Source organism: Penicillium cataractarum, assembly GCF_028827025.1.
Source record: "Penicillium cataractarum strain IBT 29864 chromosome Unknown utg000002l, whole genome shotgun sequence".
NCBI classification, from domain to species: Eukaryota; Fungi; Ascomycota; class Eurotiomycetes; order Eurotiales; family Aspergillaceae; genus Penicillium; species Penicillium cataractarum.
Genome location: NW_026622738.1, coordinates 3261872 through 3286348, shown reverse-complemented (window position 1 = coordinate 3286348; position 24477 = coordinate 3261872). Strand labels below are relative to the sequence as shown.

Below are 24477 nucleotides of genomic sequence, written 5' to 3'. Positions count from 1 at the left end.
CCATCGTGTTAATTAACCTAATCGATCAGGAAATGGGCTCCAGCTCAAGATCTGAAACTCCACTTCGCCTAGCCGCCATCCCCCGCCCCTCGCTTCGATCTTGGCTGGTTCAGAATTTCTACCATGGCCGGGGTATTCCTTAGGCCGAGGATTTTCGGTTCAGAGTTTGAACTTCTTCTGGCAAACCTCTTCCCATGCTCCCCTTCCTTTAGGCTGCCTGGGATAAGGAGACAATACAGGATTATTATGAGATCCTGATAGCCCAGATCTAATTAGCGATCGTCAGGTGTTTGTTCGCGGATTTGAGACATACCTCGCTTCAAGATGGGCTTCCCCATGCCCCTCGTGGGCCGAAGTCTCGCGATCTTCGTGGTCTCCCTTGTGATGATGATCATATCTCTCATAACTGTCGCACTAAGGGCATTCGTTCGAGTATACCTTGTCCGAGGCTTCGGATGGGATGACGCCTTGATGGTCGCAGCTCTGGTACGATTGTTAGTCCAGAATTCTCCAAGACATACTTTCTAACAGCTACTAGGCCTTGTTTATAACCTTGGCAGTGTGTTGCATGATTGGTTCAACAGATGGAATCGGTCACTCTTATGCCGAATTCACTAGCCTTGAAGTTTACAAGACGGCGCTGCTGGTAAATTAACCCTTTTCTTTACTCGCTGTTCCTGGCTAATCACAATTCTGCTCGTTTAGTGGTGGTGGCTCGGTCAAATGCTGTATATTTGGGCCTCTGCCGTGGCCAAGATATCGATCGCCCTCGCTCTGTTACGATTGACCGTCAAGAGGGTTCACCGAATTATTCTCTGGGGCATTATCGGCACAGTCATAGCAATTGGTCTGATGTTCTGGCTTGTGCTGCTCTTCGACTGTCATCCCATTTCATACTTTTGGAACCGGGTGGATCCTAGAAATTCGGGAACTTGCCTCTCAGTCCAGACACTTCTTGACATTGCGTATCTTTACAGCGCTTTGACGATCATCTGCGACTTGACACTGGGAATTTTGCCTATTTTCCTGGTATGGACGTTGCAGATGAATCGTAGGACAAAGATTGCCGTTGGAGGAATTCTCAGTCTAGGCGCAATGTATGTGAAGTTCCATCTAATCCCGAGAATGACGCGGCTAATATCAACCAGTGCGAGTGTTGCCGTGATTATCCGACTGCCCTTCCTACATTATTACGCGGATACGGATTTCCTTCGTGAGTTCCTCTAGCCTCATTCTCTTGATTCATTTTCTACGGGAACACCCAAGTAGAACATACGCTAACCACTCGCAGGCAACACATACCAAATCGCCATTTGGTCAGTGATTGAAACAGGTCTCGGGATCACCGCAGGCAGTTTGATCACCCTTCGTCCACTCTTCCGCTGGCTCCTTGATGGAAGTGTGACTTACGGACGGAATGCAGCAAGCCCGGGAAAGTACCCACTCTCCAGCTTGAGGAGCGACCAACTAAAAGGCTCCAGCGACCCCAGCTATTGGAGGCCTGATTTGAATGTCGATGACAACAGAGCGATCGTGAACACGGTATCTTCGCCACGGTTGAATTCCTACCGCTATACCAGTAGCAGTCAAGAAGCTTTATATCCTGAGCTCACACCAGTCATCTCAGAAAGTGGAGTGACCGTTCAGAAGACATTTGAGCAAATTGTCTCGGAGCGTGAAGGGTAGATTGGCCCAGTGTTGCTCGATGACGGGCTTGGGGGTCTGTACATACTTTTTTCAAAAACAGCTTCAATCTTTTACACATTAATGCAATATCTCCTTTGTCTATCGATATTTTTTGTAACCTACCTCCATGTCATGCAGTCCACTCGGAGAATTGATAAAGATGTCATCTTGGCCCCAGATGGGCTGAATTGTATATCTGACGTCTATTTTAAAGAATCAGCCCTAGGTATTCAGCTGTGCACAGCCAACCGCTGTCAGACAGTCGGCCTAACTCGATGCTACAAGGCTGAGTTAGGACACCCGACCCTCACCTGCTTTGACTTTACCGAGTTGCCGATCTTCCTTGGACGAGCGCGTGGGCCTCACACAAAGTGGACCCTGTACTACCACACCCGCGCACCGACCGGAAACTGTGAAGAAAGTTCATGCGGAGGCTGTACCAATGAGAGAATCTGTGGTCACACATCCCAAAAACCGCCCCCAACGATTGGCCCTCATGATTCTATACTCAGCTGATGCCAAGGTCAGCCACCATCGTATTATGTAGGGCCTGAACAATCAGACAAATGGCGGGGGAGCCGAATGATCCCAAATCGGCTAAGCGTCCCAACGCGCCTTGACTGTGGATTAGCAGTTCGTCCGCAAGGAGCTGAAAAGGGGTAAGCGTCCTGTAGCTTTCATGCACATACGGACTGTAGAGGTGATGGATCAAGGGCGATGGAGTCAGCCTAAGCCCTTACGAGGAGCTGAAAAAAGTCTCTAAGGAAGCAGGGCATAAATAAAACCCCTCTGCAGCCCCCGATGGAGGCAAGTTTCCACCTCTGAAAGGTCGCACGCTCCTTCAGCAGCCATTATCGCGACTACCCCTGGATCTCTACATACAAAATGGGTGCTGTGGATATCTCTGAACTGCTCGGCGATGAGCCTCTTCGGCAAAGGGAGGACACAAAGCTCACTCCCGTGCGAAAACGTATCATCATATGCTGCGATGGCACCTGGCAGTCTGCAGTTTCGGGCAAGAAAAATGTCCCTTCGAATGTCACCCGCTTATGTCGCTCTCTGAATCCGGTCGGAACGGACAAGGACGGTAATCAATGGCAGCAAGTCGTCTGGTACGATTCGGGAGTTGGCACCACCGCGCTGGCGTTAGGCGATGCTATTGAAGGTGCGACCGGCGCAGGCATGGAAACCAACATCATCGAAGCGTACAATTTCGCTGTCCTCAATTATAACCCCGGAGACAAGATCATGTGTTTTGGGTTCTCTCGAGGAGCCTATACCGCTAGAACCATTGCTGGACTCATTTCCGACATTGGAATCTGCCAGAAGAGTGACCTCAACAAGTTTCCAGATCTTTGGGCGGTATACAAGAAGCTGAAGCCGGGGAAGCGATTCCACCGTAGTGAGCTTTGGTTTGACTGGATGTGGGGTAAAGCGGATGAGCATCAGGGTGCTGGAGATAAGGATCATCGCGATTTTGTATACGCGAAAGCTCCCCAGGGTGACTGGGCACAGGAGGGTTCTCGAGAGGTGGAGGTGGTTGGAGTGTATGATACCGTCGGTGCTTTGGGAATGCCGGAAGTCCTAGGGATCAAGCTCCCATCAAGCGAAGGATGGCACAACGTTGGTCTCTCGCCTAGTAAGTTTTCACTTTCTCGAAAATTGCATTCTGCTTTCTTTAGCGTGCAAAGTTAACCCGATATTGCTCAGACATCCAAAATGCATTCCAATGCCTGGCCTTAGATGAGCGAAGAAAGGCATTCTCACCGACTCTTTGGTATCTGAACAAAAAGACGGCAACAAAGGAACAGGTAGAAGCCCATATGGAAGATGAGAAAATGGCTGAAAAGCGCTACTGGGCGGCCTTGAAGCATGCCAAGGACCTGAAAGCCAGTGGTAAAGCCACTGACGAGGCCGTCAATGCGGCTGCCAGGCAAGTCAATGTGGCTGCGAGGGCCTGGAACAAGGCAGCCAGAAAGCGAGTGAGATATCAAAATCGACTAGAGCAACACCCGGTTTTAAGACAAGTTTGGATACCAGGTTTCCACATCAACATCGGCGGAGGATCGGACGACACTCTCAAAGACGAAGGTGACATGGAAAACATGTCAAACATCGCGTTCGCTTGGATGCTCGATCAAATCAAGGGCCATGTCTCGGTCAATGAGCAGGTCGTTACGGACGAACAGAATGACCGGGAACGGCACATCGAGGAGCTCAACTTGCAGCGTAGGAAGACGGATCTCAAGCTCACGTCTACGAAACCTAGACCCAAGTCCTTCGCCAAGTGGACATACTCGATTGCCAAAACCGCGGTGGTGGCGATTAAACTTCCTTTCAAGGCGATTCAACAGGCCACCGAAGCAAAGGTTAGAGAAATTAGCTGGGGCACGGGCATCTTGGAAGACAGCTTCACCATTGCCTACTGGTTAAACGGACAAAAACGACGCACGCCAGGCGAATATGCCAAAGACAACGGGGAATCGATGGGCGAGACCTGCGAATACATCCACCCAGTTGTGAATTTCCGAGTGAACTGGTTCAAGGAACAGAACGAAAAGGACTCTTCACATCCGATCTACAAACCCGTCAACTCCAAGGTCAAGTACGAGCGTCGGAAGGTGGTGGGCAAGGATGGGAAGCCTTTCTTCGAATACGAGATTGGCGGCTGTCTCAAGCCTTTGCCTGAATGGAAGCTAGGAGGTTTAGATTCTTACGAGAGGCTGGCTATTGCGGGCAAGGCTGCCTATGATTACGTCGACAAGTTAGATGACGAGTTGGAAACCGGCATCCGGACTGTTCGTCGTTCAGCTTTCTCTCCCAAGGAACCTCCAGCCGAATGTGCCTTGGCTACTGTTTCGAACTTTGATCTTAAAATCACATCTGACGAGATTCCTACTCCTTCGGTTGGTACATCCACAGCTGATGAGACTGTTGCCGGAACGTATTGTCGCGATACAGATGCGAAGGTTTGACTGAAACCTGTCGCTGTGGGTTGCTGGGGCCAATTTTTTTTTCTTCAAAGCTGCCAGTCGAGGTATCTTGAGCGTTATGGTTGTGTATAGTAAATTGCCTCGCATTTTATATGTAATTGCATGCATCTGTTTATCATTGCACGATGCCTATTTCTGAGATGTTATCTTGCTCCGGTACTTGTAGATCAATCAGCATTAGCAAACACCAAGTACACGGCCGTCCGTTGGTGTCGGGAATCAAGGTTGAAAATGAGTCCAAAAATTGAAAGTATTTCATCATAATAAGTTATCAAGGACAAACTAATAATAACCATGGAAAATATTGAGAAAAATCCACTGGCATAACTAAAAAGTGGTGGTGCCGCTCTGTTAGGCGCTTCCCGGCATCCCCGACCCACTTCCGTCCCCACACGTTTTTTCAATCCGATCCTGCCCTATGGACGTCATTTCGTGAATTATCAGGGTCAAAACAGTAATGGCCTATTGAAACGAGCTGGTGGACCTTTATCATCCAACAGATTGCGAGGGAATCACCTTGTCGAGCCATATTAGACACGTGACCACGATGGCGCCTACAGGGGACGAGCGACCCGCGAAGCGGGCCAGACAGGCTTGCGATGGTTGTCGGTGAGTACGGCTGTTTGCTGCTTTGTGAATACAAGCTGATTGCCGGCTAGACGGAAGAAGACGAGATGCCCAGGCGAAAAGCCCGTTTGTTCCTTCTGCACCCGACTCGGCCAGACTTGCGTCTATTCAGGAGCTGAAGGTGTGGACGAGGGGTCGCAGTTGAAGAATATGGTAGGAAATCCCCACCATTTTTCGAATCGGTCGCAAGTCTGATTATTTCATCCAGGATGATCGTGTCTCTCGAATTGAGGGGAAACTGGAGCAGCTCATTGACTACATCGCGTAAGTTCAGCGTATTCCGCTTCATCACCCCTATCTAACATCTGATGATACAGCCGGCAACCTAGTCAAGACAGGAATTCCACTCCAGTGGTCAGCCATGATTCAACCTCGTACGTCAATGCGAGCTCCGAAGTCCCATCTCGGGGTCAAGCCCTCGCGTGAGTTTTTCTTTGCCCTGCTTCTTAGCAATGTTACTAACGACCGCCAAAGAGGACATTCGCCAGAGCCCTCAAAGGCTGAGCTGTTTCTCACGTTCTGCAACTCCCAGCCATTGCCATTATTTTCACAGAGCGTCTCACTTGCATCCCTCAGAAGCAGAGACCCAGAACTTCTACTTGCCATGGACGCACATTGCATTCGGTTTCGTGGACTGGGAATTAAAGATAGGGAGATCGAACGCGAAATCAAAGCGAAAACTGAACGAGCCTGTCAGCTTGTCATGGGGCGCCTGGCTGATGGAAATGTAGAGCTTTCAACGATCCAAGCGCTCTGTCTATTAAGCTTGCTTGAATTTACAGGTAAGGTCATTATGCCACTAGGTGATTTCTCGCTAACTGACGGCAACTAGCTGGACACCTCATCCGGGCGGGGTTCTATACCAGAATGGCGAGCTACTTTATTCGCAATATTCGAATGAGTGATTATGATACTTTCTTAGATAACCTGGACACGGAGAGAGAAGAGAAGAGACTGTGTTACGCAAGTGTCATGATGCTGCAGAATCTCCAAGGTACCTCACAGTCATGGTGTCTTAGAGAGAGCAACGACCAACAAGGTGACTCCACACTTGCGATACCGTCCTTCGAGAACTCTATAGCGCAGAGATATTCTCGTCGAGATGGTAATGACTCGAAGCTCGACATTGGTATCGTCTCGGCAAACATGTGCACTAGCGAGTTGTGGTCGCTGGCGTGCAAGTATGCCATCAATCATGGAAACTTTGACACAAACCCACCTTGGCATCCCCAATCAGACTATCTAATGATCAGTTACTGGCATACCGAGCACGAGAGCTGTATGCCTTTAAGATTCCGCCTCCACGAAAGTCGATTCTCCGAGCACACGCCCGAGGATCTGCAAGCGAATCGTGATTATTGGAGTCCTTGGCTTTTCTTCCAGATTGTCTGGCATGCCGTGCCTTGTTTACTCAACCACTCATTCCTACTGTCTATGCGCCTGCGCAATTTCCGTCGCACGATGCCGCAATCATTCCTGCGTAACTCGTTTGAACAGCTCACTTTGCACTCGGGCTGGATCATACACTTCCTTGAGCTTATCGAGTCAAAAAACTTCGAAGTATCAGATCCTACCTTGGGTCACTGCGTTGCTATTGTGGGGACTATCTATCTCCAACACAGCTTCGTTGAGGACCAGAACTTTAGTACGAAGGCGCAAACAGGGTTCGAAAAATGCCTTCGATTTCTACACAAACTGGGTCATCGATGGCCTCATGTTAATCAACAGGTTTGTCTTTATCCAAAACTACACCTTACACATCGACTGCGGTATTTGTATTGACCTTTATTAGGCTCGTCAACTAGAACAGCTACGTGATAGCATATCATCCGGAGGTGTCATGACGGGAACAGGGGCAACTCCAAACACACGGCAGAAATGGTCTGTCAATCTGCAGCTCTTATGGAAGATTCTTGTATATTCTCATGCAAGCAAAGCTCCAAGCCCTGGCGGGGATATCTTTGGACCGGAGCTGGCCAAGGACAGCATTGCATACTCAGGCATGTCATCCACTAATGACATTGCTGAGCCCGATTTCGCGTTGATTGGGTCCGCCGGTATATCAGGCCACAAGACTGTGGTCCCAGAATGTGTGACCTATCCGCCTGAGCAAACCGAGCATTCTACTCAGTTGCAACAAGAACTAGGCCAGATATCGCCGGGCGTGCCTGTGACAAATCCGGCGGAAGATCCAAATTTACAGTTTGTCAGCGAGGAGACATTGTTTTTACAGATGCAAGATTACGGAAAGGCCTTTGAAGACTGGCTCAGTCTCAATCCAGCGTGAAATTTACCAGTCACGCTGGTTGTGTGATATTCTGAGGTCTGCTAAGAGCCCGGGGCCACGGCCCGCTTCCGGGTTCTCCGCGTGCCAAGACCACGGCCGATACCGCATTCTCCGTGTCACACCTCCACCTCGAACCTTTTTATGAAAACGACGCGCATTGTCATGGCCCTCTATTGACAATTGACAAATCATTGAACCAAAATGGCTCCATCTAAGACCGATTCAATCATCATTGTTGGTGCCGGTGTATTCGGCCTCAGCACTGCTCTGGAGCTGAAACGCCGTGGCTATACTGATGTCACCGTTCTGGACCGGTACAACCCTCCCGCTGTAGATGGGAGCAGTGTGGATATCTCGCGCATCATTCGTATTGACTATGCCGACCCAGTCTATTGTCAAATGGCCTATGAGGCATATCAAGGCTGGAAGACTGAATACAAGGAGCACTACTATGAATCCGGCTTTGCACTTTTGTCGGAGACGCCGGAGAACGACTGGATTACAAAGTCCGCGGCGACCGTGCGGGCCAATGGTGGCACTGTTGAAGATCTAGATGATGCGTCAAGCCTGGTCAAATCATATCCGAACATTCAGTCCAATTTGGCTGGCATGAGCGGATACCTCAACCGCAGGGGTGGATGGGCGGATGCCGCCGGAAGCATTCAAAAGTTGGCCTCTCGCTGCAGCGTGGAAGGTATCTCTATCATTACCGGACCTCGTGGAAGTGTGGTGTCTCTCCTTCGCGAGGGATCCCGGGTTGTGGGAGTCAATCTTGTCGATGGGAGTTCTCTCCGCGCGTCTCGGGTTATCCTGAGCACCGGAGCCTGGACACCTCGCCTCTTGAACGTCGCACATGCTGCATCATCCTCCGGACAGCCTGTCGGCTTCATCCAGCTGACTCAAGAGGAAGCACGCTCTCTGGACAACACGCCCGTCATGATCAATATGACCACTGGCGTGTTCGTGTTCCCACCGACCCCTGGCAGCAATATTTTGAAGCTTGCGCGTCACGGATATGGATATGCCAACGAGGTCACTGTGGATGTGGACGGAGTCAAGCGCACTATCTCAGCACCCAAATTTGATAGCAGTAACTCGGAGACCGGATACCTGCCCGAGGATGCTGATGAGGATCTGAGGAAGGGTCTACGTCAGTTCTTCCCTAAGTTTGCCGATCGGCCCTGGATGAACCGCCGTCTGTGTTGGTACACGGATACCCCTAAGGGCGATTTCATTATCGACAATCACCCGACTCTGCAGGGCCTTTTCGTTGCTACTGGAGGAGCTGGACAGTAAGTTTTTCCGGCCAGATATTACTATTCAGTTTGAAAGAATTTCCAAACTAACGTTCTTGTCAGTGGTTTCAAATTCCTCCCTATTTTGGGCAAATACATTGCAGACTGCTTCGAGAACAAAGCATCGGAGGAATTACGACAGAAGTGGCGACTCCAGCCGACACCTCGCGATGCGCCCAACGGCGATGGCATGAAAGGCGACGGCAGTCGGGCGGGTCCCCCCTTGCGAAAGCTAACCACGATGGAGAAGGCCAAACTATAAACGCACAAATCCCGGCATACATTTACATCGAGTGCGAATGGCTCGTTTCATACACCAAAATGTACAAGAAGTTACCTGCAGTTTCATCTTTCAACGTTCCTGAATTCGTACATGGAAATAGTAAATCAAATTGATCAACTGATAGTCATATTTCTTTCGTCTTTAATCCAAATGGCTCTAGGTATAAGGAAATGCGCAGAAGCCCAGCATCCTCGCTTAATCAAGGATTGACTCGTGTCCGTTTGGTGGCTTTCACCATCAAAGGCTTAGCGAGGTCGCTGATTCCAACACTGATTAACTCTGGGACATCACTGAATGCTGATTTCACGCTCGTGATATCGCTTTCTTTTTGCTCTGCCAACTCAAATTCAAACTCGCTCAAGAGAGTGCTCATCAGCTTATAGATGTTCGTCATAGCCACAGTTTTACCGATGCATTGACGGCCTCCCAGTCCAAAATGCATCAGTAGCTTAGCCTTGGTCGCTATCTCCGGCTCATCCCATCGTGAAGGATCGAAAGTATTATGGTTGGCACCAAATACCTCCGGGTTGTGGTGGAAGGCATGGTTGCATACGGCGATTGATGTCTACATCGACACAATTAGCCACATTTTGGTGAAACATAGGCATTGGAATATACTCACACCGTAGGGTATATGATTGCCGGCGATGATAATGCCTTCCGGTTTCAGTACTCTCCTCGCAAGAGGCATTGTAAACACCGGAGTCACACGAAAGTTTTCCTTCATGCAGTTCCTCAAATATGGTAGTGAGCTTTCAGCTGCAGACACAGAATATGCACTTTCATCTTCGTGCAACTGTGGAAGATTCGTGTCAATCTCCGCGACACATTTTGCCATTAGGTCAGGATGATTAAGGAGATGATAGAATAGTAGAGTCGTGGTGGCACTTGTAGTATGAGTTCCAGCAATACTATTCGGAGGCAGGGTTAGATTCTACCAAACTGCATTATTTCGAGACAGGGTGTTTATAGAAGGGGTACTGACATGAATCCAAATGCCTCCGTTTCAAGGTCAGTCTGTGTTAAATGCTTACCCGTATCAGGGTGCTTGGCGTTGATAAGATTTGTAAGAATATCCTTTCGCTCGGGTGCACTGGTTTTACTCTCGCTCGAGTTTCGTAACGCGTTCAGCCGAACATTCACGCAACGTGAGGCTAGATCTGCGCAAGCTTTTCGCCCCTGGAACAAGGCCTTCAGACCTTTGTGTGGGACAAGTGGCAGCCATCTCTTCAGCCTTTTGGTCATCATCGGCCAAGCGCCTGTCACGGCAGCCAGCAGACTATGCTCAATGACTGGTGGGACACGGGACTCATCATCAGATACTTGGATGCCAAAGGTCTGACTAAACGCCAGTTCGCCAAGCGTGTCAATCACATAGTAATGCAACGCCTTCTTGAGGTCAAACTTCTGGTTGTTTGCTGCGAACTCCGATATTTTGCCTCGGAGGATCTTGATATTTACGTCGAGGTATTGCTCCATTTCTTTGACATAGCTGATCGAGAACGAGTGGCTCATGTGACGACGCCGAATGGAATGAGCCTAGGGAACGTCAGATAAATTGTAGTGGTCTACTTGGAGAAATATAAAACTGACAGATTCGTCACGCATTCCAAAGATGTTAGGATGAGCTGCTCCATAGGCATCATAAAACTCAGTCTTCGGCATGTACTTTGCCCCGCTTTGGTATATCAATTTGATGGCTTCTTCGTCGGTAATGCTCAATTTATCAGGTCCATATCGAACAATAGATCCATGTTTTTCATGTAGTTTTGTCAAATTATACGGTTGTTTCAACGTCATAAATTGATGCACCTGCCATAAATCGGTGAGGGAGGCGAGGAATGGCCCTGGGTATTTGGCAAGGGGGTGAAAAAATCGTTGGTACAGAACATAACCGACGATACTGAAGAAAAGAGCCCCAAAGGCTATTTCAAAGGGGTAATTGAAAAGATAATTGACTGCCATGATGTGTAAACGCTCGAGTTTGTCATCTAGAATAGAGGATCTCCTCTCGTTGCCACAAGTGAGACGGTGGTCCCTATATATATTTCGAAATTAAGAAAGAAATCCCCACCATCTTGATCTTCATAATACATGCCACCCTTCAAGAGAGCTGTCAATAGCCACATAGCATACCCAACTCAGCTATTCTTGTGCATGGCAAGGCGATCCCCCGCACTCTGGATCTCATGTGGGAGAAAATATGTGGGGAATAAGGTTCCCCACAGAAAGCCATCGGATTCCCCAGAACGTACTCTGGCTTGGTGGCATCATTCTAGGCATTGCTCTCTTGCTTCTGTATATAGATACAAAGGAGATAACACAGACAGTCTACATATTCATATATCGCAACCATCGTCTGGGAGTCCCTTCGGTTAGTAACCATCAGAATAGACATCCATATATGCGTAGGACTGTGCCTACCTTCTACGTACTAGAACGCTCATTTACCACAAGGAACTTCTCAGTGACCATTTACAAGACCTCCTTAATTATGATCTCCTAGGAAGTCACCAAGGAAATCAATTCTATTCCACATAGTGGCATTTCAGGAAGTGGATATGCTGGTGCCTCACAAATATGGCAACCAAGTTACCCCGCATGGAGATAGCCCTACTGGGCTTCTCTTTTACCCGCGACTTCGGCACTCCTTTACCTCCACCTCCACAATATGCGACAAAAACGCAAGGACCTACCGTATAGGATCCCCTGCGCACAATGTGATAAGACATTCTCCAAGGTGGAGCATTTGAATCGTCATCAATTGGCCCGTACGTTGCGTGATATATATTACAACGCTCACTCCCTACAGTTAGGTGGCATTTGATGAGAAACATCGCGCTAAACCATCTTCGTGTAGACACCGGAGAACGTCCATACAAGTGCACAATCTGCACAAAACACTTCGCTCGGAGGTAGATATGTCCTCTTTCCAATCTACATGATCTTATTTTGATGTGATCGACCAGAGATGTACTCCTTCGTCATCGCCGGAACCACTCCGCAGGGGATCGAGAAAAACTGCTTGTATGAGGTTCAAAATCCCCTGATGGCTACTTGGAACGTAGGATTGACTCAGAAAACAGACCGACCTAGGACCGCAAGGCCAAAGCCTTGCACAAAATCCTCAAGATGGGTCTCTTGATATTACCATCAACGGCCACTTTGACGAGATTGTCAGTCCACAGCTAACGGAGAATGGATTCTCGGCATTGATGCAGCCAATGATGGATGTTTCTCCAATATCTGATACGAGAAAAAATCCGGACTCAAATACTGATTTCTTGAATATGCTTTTCAATCCTTCATTCAACGATCAGTTCACGTCCAATAACGCCCCGTGCGTTAGCTCTTCTGGGGACATGGAGATTACTAGTCTCGTTCATCCTGCGATGGAAGTTTTCGATACCACTCGAGCCATCAACAATGCCAGAAACTCTGGTCAGAATTTGAGCGAAATCGGGAAAATATGGCCGGGGAATTCACTATCCGCCACACGGCTACATTTCTGGCACGAAATTGCATTCGATTCTCCGGAGAACATATTCTCCCGCCACGATATCAGAAGCTGTATAGAGCCTGCTCAAGTTGGCCCCGATCAGATAAATGCTGTTGACGTCAGTCTCACAGGCGAGGTCAAAGAACGCCTTCGGCACCTGAAGAAGAATACTCTCACATGTCCCTGCGATAGTGTGTTTGGTGACCAAACAACATGTGGACAGCGTTATCTCTGTGCAAACACTACTGAAGTCTTTGACCAAGGCCTTTATCTTTACCTTCACAAATATCAGCCGTCATATCCAATCTTACACCCCGCTACCTTCAGGCCTGAAGATACGTCAGAACTGCTGTTGTTCGTTATGTGCATGATTGGAATCTCATATCTAAAGACTGAAGACGCGGCGACTTTCATCCGACTAACATACCCGGTATGTCAACCTGATGATTCTGCAATAGTATGACGAGACTGATTTTGCGATAGACCATATTGAATGAGGCTTTCACTCAGTTCATTTTTGCGACAACGGAGTCTCGAGCATCGACCGAGATCCTGAATCATCTAGTGCTTGCCCATCATGTTCTTTTTATGTTCATTTCAACCGGGGTAAGTAAATGGATAGTACCTGTTGACAGTTCCCAGTCTCATCATACTATTAGGGAAACCTTGCCCCGGAAATGTCAAAAACTCTATATTTACATATTATGATGGTAAGAGATGTAACCGGTCGAGTCACTCGGAGCTGGAGCACTAACAAAATCAACAGACTGTGCAACAACATGGTTTCTTCAGGCCCAAAAAAGACGAAAACTACAACCAATTGTTACCTTCACATCTGGAGACGACGGTGAGGTGGAGGGCCTGGACTAGAGTGGAATCAACCAAGAAGTGCGTTGTTCAGTTATGGTTACATTTATGTTCTAACCTTCTTCTTTTTGCAGTTTGATTATAGGTCTTCTTTTGCACGATTCCTGGCTCTCAGACTTATTCACGATAAGTCCTATAATCCGAACGGATGCCATATCCCTCTCGCTTCCTCAAGAGGACACCCTTTATTTGGCACCAACAAGCAAGAAATGGGCCCAGCTCTCGCGCGATGCATCTCATGTCACCCAAACCCTCGATTTGTCAGCTCATAAATTTGAACTCCCAAATCTGCAAGGCAGATTCCATGCATTAACCTTGTACGGGGTTCTTTGTACCGCTTTGCTTCGTGTCACTGCCGATACCCACCGCTTGATTCGAAGTTCTGACTTGGCCCCTCCGGAACAACATCGATATGTGCCTTGCAATATCCTCCGACTAGATAGAAGAGCCAGTATTTCTGTTCCTCTTCTTACGGAAATGATCCACCTTTACGATGATACGTTCAGACATTCCAATCCAAACTGCATCGTGATCTGGCACAGCGTCTGTATCCTCCTGACGGTGGATATCGATATCCTCGGGCGTGCTGCTGGTCGTGATGGCACTGAGTCAATGGCTGAAGCGCGCAAAGCTCTAGCGTCCTGGGCGCAAACCGCCTCTGCACGTCGAGCGTGTCTTCATGCGGCTCAGACATTCAGGATCCTGTCCCATCGCAAGCCTGCCGACGGAACTGCGTTCCAGTCAGTTCGCACATTATTTATGGCTGCCCTAGTTCTTGGATTATACATCCTGAATAGCTCGGCATTACCTCCGCCAGGTGGGACTGATGATGGGAACTCCTTTGATCTAGCTAATGACCAAGTTGGCTGGAAGGTCGTTAGAGACGAGGGGCTCTTATCCGAATCTTCGGCTTCACAAGACATGGGAAGACCCGACAATGAGGCTGTCAAATTTATCCGATTTGGCGGACCAATTTTGATAGATCGAAAAATATATCACCCCGGCGCTCGTCATGCCCAGCGAATTATTCTGGAATTTGCCAGCCTTCTGGATGAAGTGGGAACGCATTGGATGGCCGATTATGCCCGCCTGTTGTATATGATTCACGATACGATGACGAATTGAGACTGTACAATAGAAAATTCAAGCAGATCATCACTCATATTTGGATGGTCAGCCCTGATACTGTAGTCAAAATATAGAAAAGCAGGCTAGAGAGGAAGCTCTAGCCAGAGCTAGTCAAATACTTTAGCTTTAGTCCCCCCACACGGCCAAGAGTGGGTCACATGACCTGTCATCCCCGTTATCCCCGGCCGAGCCACCACCGTCGCCTTCATTCTGTTTCCCTCTCAACAGACAGTCAACACTCGAAATAGCTCACCAGAAGGACCCCAAGGCCCTTAAAATTGTGCAAGATGAGTGACGCCTACGAACGGGAGCAGTAAGTCACCCTCCCTACTGTGAACCGCTGGGGGGCCAGCCAGCTACCACGGCCACCTCGAACCGCCTTCCTCAAGCCGAATGCCGCTCAAGCACGAGTCGTTAACAATCGATCTATAGGCAGAACAATGCGCTACTCAGCGGTCTGTCATCCAAAGTGTCCGCTCTGCGATCTGTGACCATCGACATCCACGACAATGCGCGGGATCAAGATACGATCGACCACACGGTATGTCTCGACAGATGAGGATCGGAGTCAGAACCAACGGTTGGGAGGCTGTTGTCAATCGTGGATTCAATGTTGAATATTGCTGACACTAAGTCTTCGCGTAGAGCGAAGTCTTCTCTTCTTTCTCGACGAACCTCAAAGGTAGCGCTTCCCGCCTGACAATGATGGCAAAACAAGGCGACACTGTCGCAGTACTGAAAGTTGCTGGTATCTGCATCGCTGCCGGATTCCTTATTTACATCATTCTCGGCTGGATCTTCTGATTGATGGCCACTTCATATCGACTCCGTTACCTTCGATCGCTCCATCGTTGCCACCGCGTCCTTCGCTGCCAAAGCCCACGATCGTCCATCTCGCTGGCCCGAGATAGTTTTACTATATCTCGATGACTCCCGTGTCTCGAGCCATATCCCCCTACCTCTTCTTAGAACGTTAATATTTGTCCTCCTCGCCTGGGGTGCACTCGATCTCGATTTCCATCTGCCCGCCACCATACATTTCGGGCCCGGGGCTCCAGTACGACGAATCAGTCGCCACATATGCGTTATCATACAACCTTTCAGTCCTTAGATTGATGTCCTTACGAATTTTGCAAATCGCCGAGCGGAGTTGTCTTCGGTGTAAATGAGATAGCTTGCGCATTACATCTTGCATTTAGGTTTCGAGTGCTTTGTTTCCAGGCTGCTTTGATTCTGTGTTATTAATTCATTCTGCTGTTATTTGTGAACATAGATGTTTTTCAAATGATCCCGGGGCTTATCATGCTACTTTTTTTCCACTGTCTGATGGCAAAGGCATCTCACTCGCCTTAGACCCTGTCAACCCATAATGCATCATAGACCACCACCGAAACGCAATGACGCACGACAGCCTTGTAGTCAGCGACCACAAACACCAGCATCAATAAATGCATCTGCCAAGCCCTCGTCTCATCCGGTGGTGCGGATCCCTCGAGCTTGGAATTCCCCACTCCTAGGAATGTTGTTCTCGGAACCGGCATGCCGTTACTAGATACGGCGGGCTAAGCTATTCGAGAAGACTACACGAGTGCTAGCTTAAAGCGGAATTATTTTGATGTTGATGGGAGGTCATTTAGGGCACAAGATGGATGCGGATGATCGTGTCACGGCATCTTTATGGGAGCTACATCGCCTCGTCCTCGAGCACCTCTCCTGCACAGCGTACAAGGCGCATACGTTAATGACGAATCCCATCTTCTGAGTTCATTGCTACCTACCCTTCGCCGCTTATCTGGTGTTGAAATGTCACCATGATGAAGGCCAGGCATTATCAAGCCTTGCTCGCGGGGGCGGCTATAGCATCGGTTCTACTATTCCTGGTAGCCCAGCTGGTTCGTCCACACAGCCGCAACGGCCTTGCCATCTTCCACGGGCATCTTCCCCCAATCCCAGAGTATGCCGCAGACGACAAACCAGTACTGCGTCAGCCAGACAGAGAAGACTCGGATCTCACAGTTCAAACGACGTCAATAAGCAAAACGGCAGAGATTATCCCGTCAGAAACATCAACCAAACAGTGGGATGACGCTTGGGATGATAAGAATCTCTGGCCTAAGATTTCAAAACCAACGCCGACACCTGCATCGGTATCTACAGGCTAGACCCTTCCGACGAATCATATCTCGCACGCCACAGTCGCGCAATACAGATCATTCTAGACTTCGAGAATGATTCTAGCCCCGGTTTTGAACGGGTATCTTGTCCCCCAACGATTGGACCCCGATATAGTCTGCTTCGGGACCAGGCAGCGAGCCGACGCTTTTGGCGAAGGACCTTTATCAGAGACGGCGGGGCAAGATTCTGGCTGTGCCGGTGGTCAATCTTGCTTATTCGAATGATGAGGCGGTTGGAATGAAGGATGTTTGAGGCTATGTGCATGATCTTGTCAATGCGTCGGGGCTCGATGGGCCAGGAGGAGATTGTTAGTTGGCAGTGTACCCGCCGGCGATGGTCAAGTATCTTCCCGCTGTTGATACCCCGAGCTGTGCTGAGCCGATGTAGAAATGATGATGACGATAGCGATTAGAATTGGTCATTGGTTGGATAATGGTTGCTGCTGAGCTTAGAATATCAACGGAGTACAGTACGTGTGGGCTGTGTGGAGGGCATAGCCTCATTATGTTTAGAAAGCCATGCTGATTTCTTTGTTTGCTGGATCCAGAAGTCCTTACTTCGTCTATCGTACTCTTAGCTGAAACCAAAATAAAGCATCATACTCACGGCACTACAAGAAGGTTTCGTGACATTAGGACGCTAAGGCTCACTAGGAATATACTTTACGAATAAAGCACGGTCTATCCGACATCTATGCTTATGTATGCATAGTGGTAGTTCAAAAATTTAGAGAACAATTGATACAGAGAAAGACCTAACTAGATACGCTTTATTTAACCTTCCCTATTTCTAAATATTTTTCGGGATGTCTTTTCAATTATATTTTTAATCGTCTTTTTAAAAGCCCCAGTAATATTTCTCGTTTTAGCTTTTAACCTGTAACTAATAGGATGATTTAGAAGTTGGGTTAGGGGGTTTAAACCTATAGAACTCTACCATGGGTATACCTAAGTTGACCGCTATTCTGGATGCCCTTAGTGTCATTATACTACCTTATACTAGGAAGATGCGTTTAATTAGGCTGACCGTCGTAGTGTCATGAAAGCTCTTTGTAGTGCTCCGAGTATGATCCAAAATAAACTGATAAACTTCAGCTCTCACAGCTCCTAAACAGTGGACACAAAAGGCAGTCCATCCCACGCTAGCGGAATACCCGAAGCAGACCCCTATTTTCTGTACACTAGCTCCGTCCCATGTGGCGCGATCGCATGGCACGATTGGTGCCGTTGACTGCGCAAAAGTTCTTATCCCTCCTCCTTGGCAGCTGGACGATCTGCCCGAAATGTTAATGCAAAGTTCGGGTCCCGCTTAAGCTCGGCTGATTCCCGGCTATCTACTGCAGCCATCTCTAACAACGAAATAGGTATGTGCAGTACTGCTCAAAGTTTCTGCGGTTGATTATCGGAAACCACGCTGAAACAACGATAATTTTGGTAGCTCAATGAAGCAGCTAGCTACCCTCGGCATTAATTATCCCGAAATGACAGATTTTTTTCTACTAGCTAGCTAGTCAACGTGGACATTTCAATCTGATTACTACGGCTATGTTGAAAAAAAATCTCCTTTATCAACCCGAAGGCGCCGAGACTCGCCGAAAAAATAGCTATCCGCCAGAGCTGCCTCAATCATACCCGCGGTGGGTCACGATCTGATTTTCGTAGGTCGTGCCGCACCTCTGAACGGCAATTGGTATTGCGAACCCTGCGGTAAGTGGTCACCCCCACCGGCCCGGCTAGGCTCAAGGAATACTTGCTTAGTAGAGTACTTTGCTGGTGCTGTCTATCTCCTGGATGGAGCATGTACAGTATGTACTTCACCAGTAAGCAATTAATATTGCCGTTATTGGCAAGGTTAACTCGGAAAACTAACCGAGCTGATAAGGCTCGCCAAGACCGGGCAGTTTTTTCTTATTTGTGCCTGAACTATGATTTTCCACGCGCTGTCGGCGGGTTTCCTGGTGGGGGTCGTGGCGTGCTGAATGAGGAATTACAACCAATAAAGGTGTCACTTTGAGGTGTGGCTCAAGGGGACTGTGCAGGTACCGAGTATGTACATACCTAGAAGGAGATATCTACGGAGTACAGAGTGTATGTCTCTCAGCTTGCTGGATCGTGCACACTAACACTTTTTATAGTGTCGAAATTTTCAGTTGACTTGATGCCCACAATATTAGGTTTGATGACTTTGATGATGCAATAGAATCTGCTTGTGAAGAAATCAGGTCTCATTCTGGAAGGACCTACAGTACTTTGTATATACTATACTGGAGTGTAATTCCACACCGAGTACTGGATCTAGCTGCTTTACAAAGTACAATATGTATACCCTGTAAAGACAAGGATATAGGAGAAAGTCCGTTCCTGAAAAAAGCTCACCGTCAATGATCTGCTTCGGAGTGGGGCCGACCGACCTGGAAAACCCTGAGGACCTTGGAACGGGAGCCAGAACAATTTTCAAGCTACGAAGAAGATATCGTAGGCTATTTTAGATTTTTCCTGGCTGAATAAGTTTGCACTTTAGCCGTGTCTTGATGTCATGTTTTTCATTATAAGTAGAGGTCTTCTTAAAAGAGATCGTTGATAAATGCTTCATTTCGTACGTTGGGGCCGTCGCTTGGGTATGTAATCTCATTTCTAAATTCAATGGCGAAATCATGAAACACCAATGCATTATCGTGATGGCGACACGGACGCGCAATGGCATCGGGCAGAGAAACCGGGACAAATTCGGGATTCCGGTGGAGCGGGATTGCCCGAACCCGCATGTGAAGGCATCCCGATAGGGCCCGGAGTCGGCACCCAGGCCGAGACAGAGACTGTCAGTCGCCAGGGAGACTAGGATCAAGGGTTGAGCGGTCAATGCATTGTAGAGCGGTATCCAATCTGTGCGTATCATGTGTAATCACGACTATGATCATAGTAGTACAAAACACTCCTTTGGGATCTTTTGCCAGCATCATAGGTCGGGTTCGTTCCACGAGGAAAATGTCAAAATCAAAACGCCACATCAGAGAGCCCCATCGACAAGCAAAAGGGATCCATACAGTGCCCGAGACCTTATCTTGGGTGGACATGTCTGTGGCCCCTCTGGCCATGGTTCTTGGAAACCACTCACGTCAGAGCAGGAGAGTTATTATTGTCTGGCCAAGGACGTACAGGAGGTGTGGGTGTCTTGGTGTGTAGCCGGTGAACAGTTTGACATCTTTGGTGGGCCCCTTTGGGCAGATCAATGACCAGTTTGGGATATACTACGTTTACTGCGATGGTTTTTCAAGAACACTGCTACCGTAGGTCAAGGCAAAACCTGGCTAGAAAGTGACTATACAAAGTATAGAGTAGAAAGACGAGGTTGAGATTAGAAGTGGAGCTTGGTTGATAGGATAGCCCTGTCATTAGATTGAGAATCAGGCTACTCATAACAGACCATGATAGACACATGGGTTGTCCACATGGCTTTCAGGTTATGTTTTGCAGAAAAAGCACCGAAATCAGTCGCATGTGCATATGCATTGTGATTCTCGTTAGAGCATTGACCAGGGCCTTGACCACCACGGGATACTCCTCGGTAGTTAGTGTAGAATACCTTCCAATGCCCCTATACCTCTATCCCCCTACGTAATTACCACCATAAGGCCTGGACCTGCATGTCAAGGCACCTATGCATACTACTAGCCTATCTGCAGGTCAACGGGTCACACGAACGCATCCCTAGCAGTTTGTGTTTCATCAGACATTACAGATCACGAATGGTACTTTTAAGACGTTGCATGTTGTCAGGAAATACGCATGTATATCAGTGGAGTACAGATGATAGCTCCGAGAAAGCATGATCATGTCGTGTAACGTGGATGTGTTTCGCAGTATTCGGATCGTCAAACGGGATCGATCGAAGCCCTAGAGACTAGGGGACTGTGCGGGAAGGGCGATCCCGACGAAATGGCGTGATGGGACGAATGGATAAATGAAGGTCCCGCGGCAGATGGGCTGACTGGACGGATACTGGGAATTTAATTGTATTATTATTGTAGAAAGATACCTATTTACAAATCATCGTCAGCTAGATAATTATGAGGTATATAGCCCAATACTATACTATAGATGTAAGAATTAAACTATCTAACACATGCTTTTTTACTCGGTTGACCCAGTTCATCTGATGCGCTGACGTAAAGACTCAATTGTGCCAGATCAACGTCAACCCGAGAATAATCCCGGCTGACATCGACCTGTTCATTTTGTCCTCTTAATAATCCCCCTATTTATAATCCTTTTCTCTTTGTTCCTCTCTTGGCCTCATCTAAATCTCATCCTTATCTTTGACCTACCAGCTTAGTCAAATCTCGCAGCATCTCCGTATCGCCACTTTGTACCGGAAACGGCACCACTCCACTTCGACTTCAGTGGGACCCGTTTGGTCGGACCGGAGGGCCATTCTGGACATGGTCCCGTAGATCAGGATAGGACAAAATTCGAGTCATAGCCTGGCCCGTTTATTTTTTTTTCAGTTCTTGATTTTTCACTTTGCTTTTGTTCTTCCACCACCCCGCTTGACTATCCAACCTTTCAAACCCGGCTCTGCGATTGTCCCTCTACCCTTCCTCCTCATCGGCCTTACCCTTCAGTGATCCAATCGCTGCCCCATCGCAGCGGCGGGCACATACCTTCAATATGGCGCTCAGCTTCTTCAGTGGCGCCGGAAGCGCCAGCAATGCCAAGTACTTCGACATTCGGTGAGTGGGACCTCCCCGTCGTGCGCGCAAGCATCGGCGCTGACATAGGTCCAGCTTGAACGATGAGTACATCGTTTTCCGTGGCGGCGAGCATGAAGCTGCCAGCGCTCATCTGAAAGGAACTCTGGTGCTCTGTCTGTCGGAGCCGCTTACTATCAAGCACATTCGGTTACAGCTTACGGGCATGTCGCGCGTTTGGTATGTGAACCCCTCCGCCGCCAGGCGGACCCCGCGGTCGCGCTCCAGACACTAACAATATGGGTTTCTATAGCTGGCACCTCCCCTCTAGTTCGACCGCCGGCGGCCGCAAGTCATGGAGAGAACGAGTCTTCTACGATAAGACATGGCAATTCCGCGATCCTGGCAAAGGCAAGACGGAAGTCCTGGCGGCGGGCAACTACGAATACCCATTCGACGTGGTGCTGGAGGGATCTATGCCTGAGAGTGTAGAGGGGTTGTCGGAGACTTGGGTGATGTACCGCTTCAAGGCGGAGATCGGGCGCAAATATGCCAAAGATATTGTTGCACGGAAACCCTTGCGGATCATCCGAACCCTCGATCCCAGCGCTCTGGAACTGTCCCACGCGATGGTGAGTTTGCGATCGGCGCCGGACCGGGCCCGTAAGAAACATGTGCTAACAGGGTCTGACAGTCCGTGGACAACATCTGGCCAAACAAGATCGAATACTCCATCAGCACCCCGACCAAGGCTGTCGTATTCGGTACTTCCATTCGGGTCGACTTCAAACTCATCCCACTACTGAAGGGTCTGCGGATCGGACAAATTACGTCACAGCTCATCGAAAGTCACGACCTGACACTTAACCCGGAAGATCCGGACTCGATTCGCAATACCTACAAAATTACACGGACAATCTTGACGGATGAGCATGAGGTGGATGAGGATCGTGTCGAAATCATCGATGAGGCCGCCGAGGGCTACCAGTTCACGCGCTATCTCGATATGCCGCAGACGTTGACCCGGTGTCTGCAGGATACGGACACAAAGGGCATCAAGATTCGCCATAAGATGAAGTTCCGCATTCAACTACACAACCCCGATGGCCATGTCAGCGAGGTAAGTTTAGGAGCAACTTGCCCTCACTTCTGTCAAAACTAACTCTTGCGATGCAGCTCCGAGCCACCCTCCCCGTTTCCATCTTCATTTCCCCCAACATGCCCATTGACGAGAACAACAACCTTCGCGACCAAACCCCTGCCGCAGCTCGCCGAACGGTAGACGAATTTGCCCACCAGGCCCCGCCTCTTTACAGCGAACATCAATTCGATCAGCTGTATAGCGAGCTCGACCCCAGCGGCTACCGTACTCCAGGCCCCGGCAGCGGCGGCCCCGGAACACCCTTCGGCCCCATGAGTCGTAACATCTCGTCGGAGAATCTGGCTTCGATGAACGCGCTGACCAACACTGATATCTCCGCCTCTGCACTACACAGCCGTCTCACGACGCTGAACGCTAATCGCTTCGGTCACCAATCCCCCAGCGAGCCATCGCACGACTCTCCCACCGAGAGCCACCCCAATTCACGACAGCTGAACGTTCATTTCGGAGACTACTTTGGTCCTTCCTCCGGCTCCAACTCACACAGTCCAGGCAGCCCCGAGATGTCTCGCCGAGCCTCGGACGAGGTGGATCACGAGCGTATCCCATCTGGCATGGCTACACCTTTCCACCCTCAGTACGCAGAGGTTGAAACGCTCAGTCGCGTGCCTAGCTACTCGACTGCGGTACGCGCGGCTGTGGGTCCTTGCGACTCCAATCTGCCCGATTACAATGCTGTTATCGCCAGTGATTTGCCCACACCGCCGGTCCTTCAGTCCCCCCAGCAGGCTCACCTTCGCAACGGCCGCAGCAGTGGGTTTTCTACACCTCTAGAGGTGAATCGCCCCGGACACTTTAACGCATCCGGCGCCAACGCTGACGATGCCGAACGCAGACTCCGATTAGTGCAAGCCCGCGCTAGAGGCTGAAGAGAACTCCCTCTTGACGATATCTCCTCTGTTCTTTATCGACTCTCCGACCTCTTTGCATCATTTCCCTTCTCTGCGTTCTTCCTCATACCCTCTCTTCTTCGACTCCCCTACTCCTTTCCCTCTCATCATTCCCCCTCCCCTACTCTCCTCCTTTCAAAAGCTCCCCATCTCAGTGCTGGACACGACCCCCTATTCCCTGTTCTCCATTCAACTCGCCGTCTCTCCAAAGTGGAATACCTTCTGCCGTCCTGCGACAGGTATTCCTCATTTCACTCCAAGCATTGCCCATCCACATCGCATCTCATCGGAAATGGTTCATACCCTGCTCTCGTTTTTGTTTTTTTCTCGGCGTTCGGACAATACCTCTCCATAGATAGGGTGGGCCGTATCATACACACGGGCATGATCGTTTTTTGTTTTATTCTTCATCTCTTATCCACGAACCAGGCTCTCGCAGCACGAATCACGCATATGAATGTATTTCGTTTGAAACGCATGTACTCTAATAATCCCACGGTATCTACTCGACTTGAATGAGAAACCAACTAGAGCCGTACAATTCAAGTTCTTTTCCAGACATTAGACCATAGTGTAGTGATCGTAGTTGTATCGGGTAAATAAGTGTCGATCAAACCATCTGCTGCGCCCAGTCCGACATTTGAACAATGCAACCTCGCGATCCGCATTCAATGGTTCGGGCTCCACCAGGATGTGGCGTCGAATAGCCCAAGGACTCCCGACGAGGCGGTTACATGTACTAGCGTGTAGAGCTACGTATCTCTGTCAACACGGGGAAACAACAACACAGGTGAGCTTCGAAAAGTTTAAAAACACCCTATTATTCCACAAATATCGCCTTCCCATTCATCTTTGCATCGTCATTGCAGTCTCATCTTTTAGTGTTGGTCCTAACAAG

General features: G+C 48.9%; 9 protein-coding genes across 9 annotated transcripts; 8 read left to right on the top strand and 1 right to left on the bottom strand.

Moving 5' to 3' along the window:
• Positions 1-324: 324 nt before the first annotated feature.
• Positions 325-1686, top strand: N7496_003273 (uncharacterized protein; the record flags this gene model as incomplete). The annotated part of the gene is made up of 5 exons (XM_056696204.1): positions 325-486; positions 539-646; positions 706-1097; positions 1149-1213; positions 1292-1686. 5 exons carry the CDS (start codon positions 325-327, stop codon positions 1684-1686), a joined length of 1122 nt encoding a protein of 373 aa, XP_056558416.1.
• An 885-nt stretch (positions 1687-2571) lies between these two features.
• N7496_003272 (T6SS phospholipase effector Tle1-like catalytic domain-containing protein) lies at positions 2572-4661 on the top strand (the record flags this gene model as incomplete). The annotated part of the gene is made up of 2 exons (XM_056696203.1): positions 2572-3325; positions 3397-4661. The coding sequence occupies 2 exons, from the start codon at positions 2572-2574 to the stop codon at positions 4659-4661; spliced, it is 2019 nt and encodes a 672-aa protein (XP_056558415.1).
• Positions 4662-5226: 565 nt separating this feature from the next.
• Positions 5227-7593, top strand: N7496_003271 (Zn(II)2Cys6 transcription factor; the record flags this gene model as incomplete). The annotated part of the gene is made up of 7 exons (XM_056696202.1): positions 5227-5288; positions 5339-5459; positions 5515-5570; positions 5624-5728; positions 5781-6088; positions 6139-7034; positions 7099-7593. 7 exons carry the CDS (start codon positions 5227-5229, stop codon positions 7591-7593), a joined length of 2043 nt encoding a protein of 680 aa, XP_056558414.1.
• Positions 7594-7794: 201 nt separating this feature from the next.
• Positions 7795-9150, top strand: N7496_003270 (NAD(P)/FAD-dependent oxidoreductase; the record flags this gene model as incomplete). The annotated part of the gene is made up of 2 exons (XM_056696201.1): positions 7795-8885; positions 8952-9150. The coding sequence occupies 2 exons, from the start codon at positions 7795-7797 to the stop codon at positions 9148-9150; spliced, it is 1290 nt and encodes a 429-aa protein (XP_056558413.1).
• A 220-nt stretch (positions 9151-9370) lies between these two features.
• Positions 9371-11136, bottom strand: N7496_003269 (uncharacterized protein; the record flags this gene model as incomplete). Its single annotated transcript, XM_056696200.1, has 4 exons — positions 9371-9736; positions 9794-10082; positions 10157-10710; positions 10765-11136. 4 exons carry the CDS (start codon positions 11134-11136, stop codon positions 9371-9373), a joined length of 1581 nt encoding a protein of 526 aa, XP_056558412.1.
• Positions 11137-12142: 1006 nt separating this feature from the next.
• Positions 12143-14662, top strand: N7496_003268 (fungal specific transcription factor domain-containing protein; the record flags this gene model as incomplete). The annotated part of the gene is made up of 5 exons (XM_056696199.1): positions 12143-12205; positions 12258-13100; positions 13154-13276; positions 13437-13558; positions 13612-14662. 5 exons carry the CDS (start codon positions 12143-12145, stop codon positions 14660-14662), a joined length of 2202 nt encoding a protein of 733 aa, XP_056558411.1.
• Positions 14663-14952: 290 nt separating this feature from the next.
• Positions 14953-15469, top strand: N7496_003267 (SNARE domain- containing protein; the record flags this gene model as incomplete). Its single annotated transcript, XM_056696198.1, has 3 exons — positions 14953-14978; positions 15098-15206; positions 15311-15469. 3 exons carry the CDS (start codon positions 14953-14955, stop codon positions 15467-15469), a joined length of 294 nt encoding a protein of 97 aa, XP_056558410.1.
• Positions 15470-16476: 1007 nt separating this feature from the next.
• N7496_003266 (uncharacterized protein) lies at positions 16477-16827 on the top strand (the record flags this gene model as incomplete). Its single annotated transcript, XM_056696197.1, has 1 exon — positions 16477-16827. The coding sequence occupies one exon, from the start codon at positions 16477-16479 to the stop codon at positions 16825-16827; it is 351 nt and encodes a 116-aa protein (XP_056558409.1).
• A 4680-nt stretch (positions 16828-21507) lies between these two features.
• On the top strand, positions 21508-23558 carry N7496_003265 (arrestin family protein; the record flags this gene model as incomplete). The annotated part of the gene is made up of 5 exons (XM_056696196.1): positions 21508-21569; positions 21624-21767; positions 21841-22159; positions 22222-22647; positions 22704-23558. The coding sequence occupies 5 exons, from the start codon at positions 21508-21510 to the stop codon at positions 23556-23558; spliced, it is 1806 nt and encodes a 601-aa protein (XP_056558408.1).
• Positions 23559-24477: the final 919 nt, after the last annotated feature.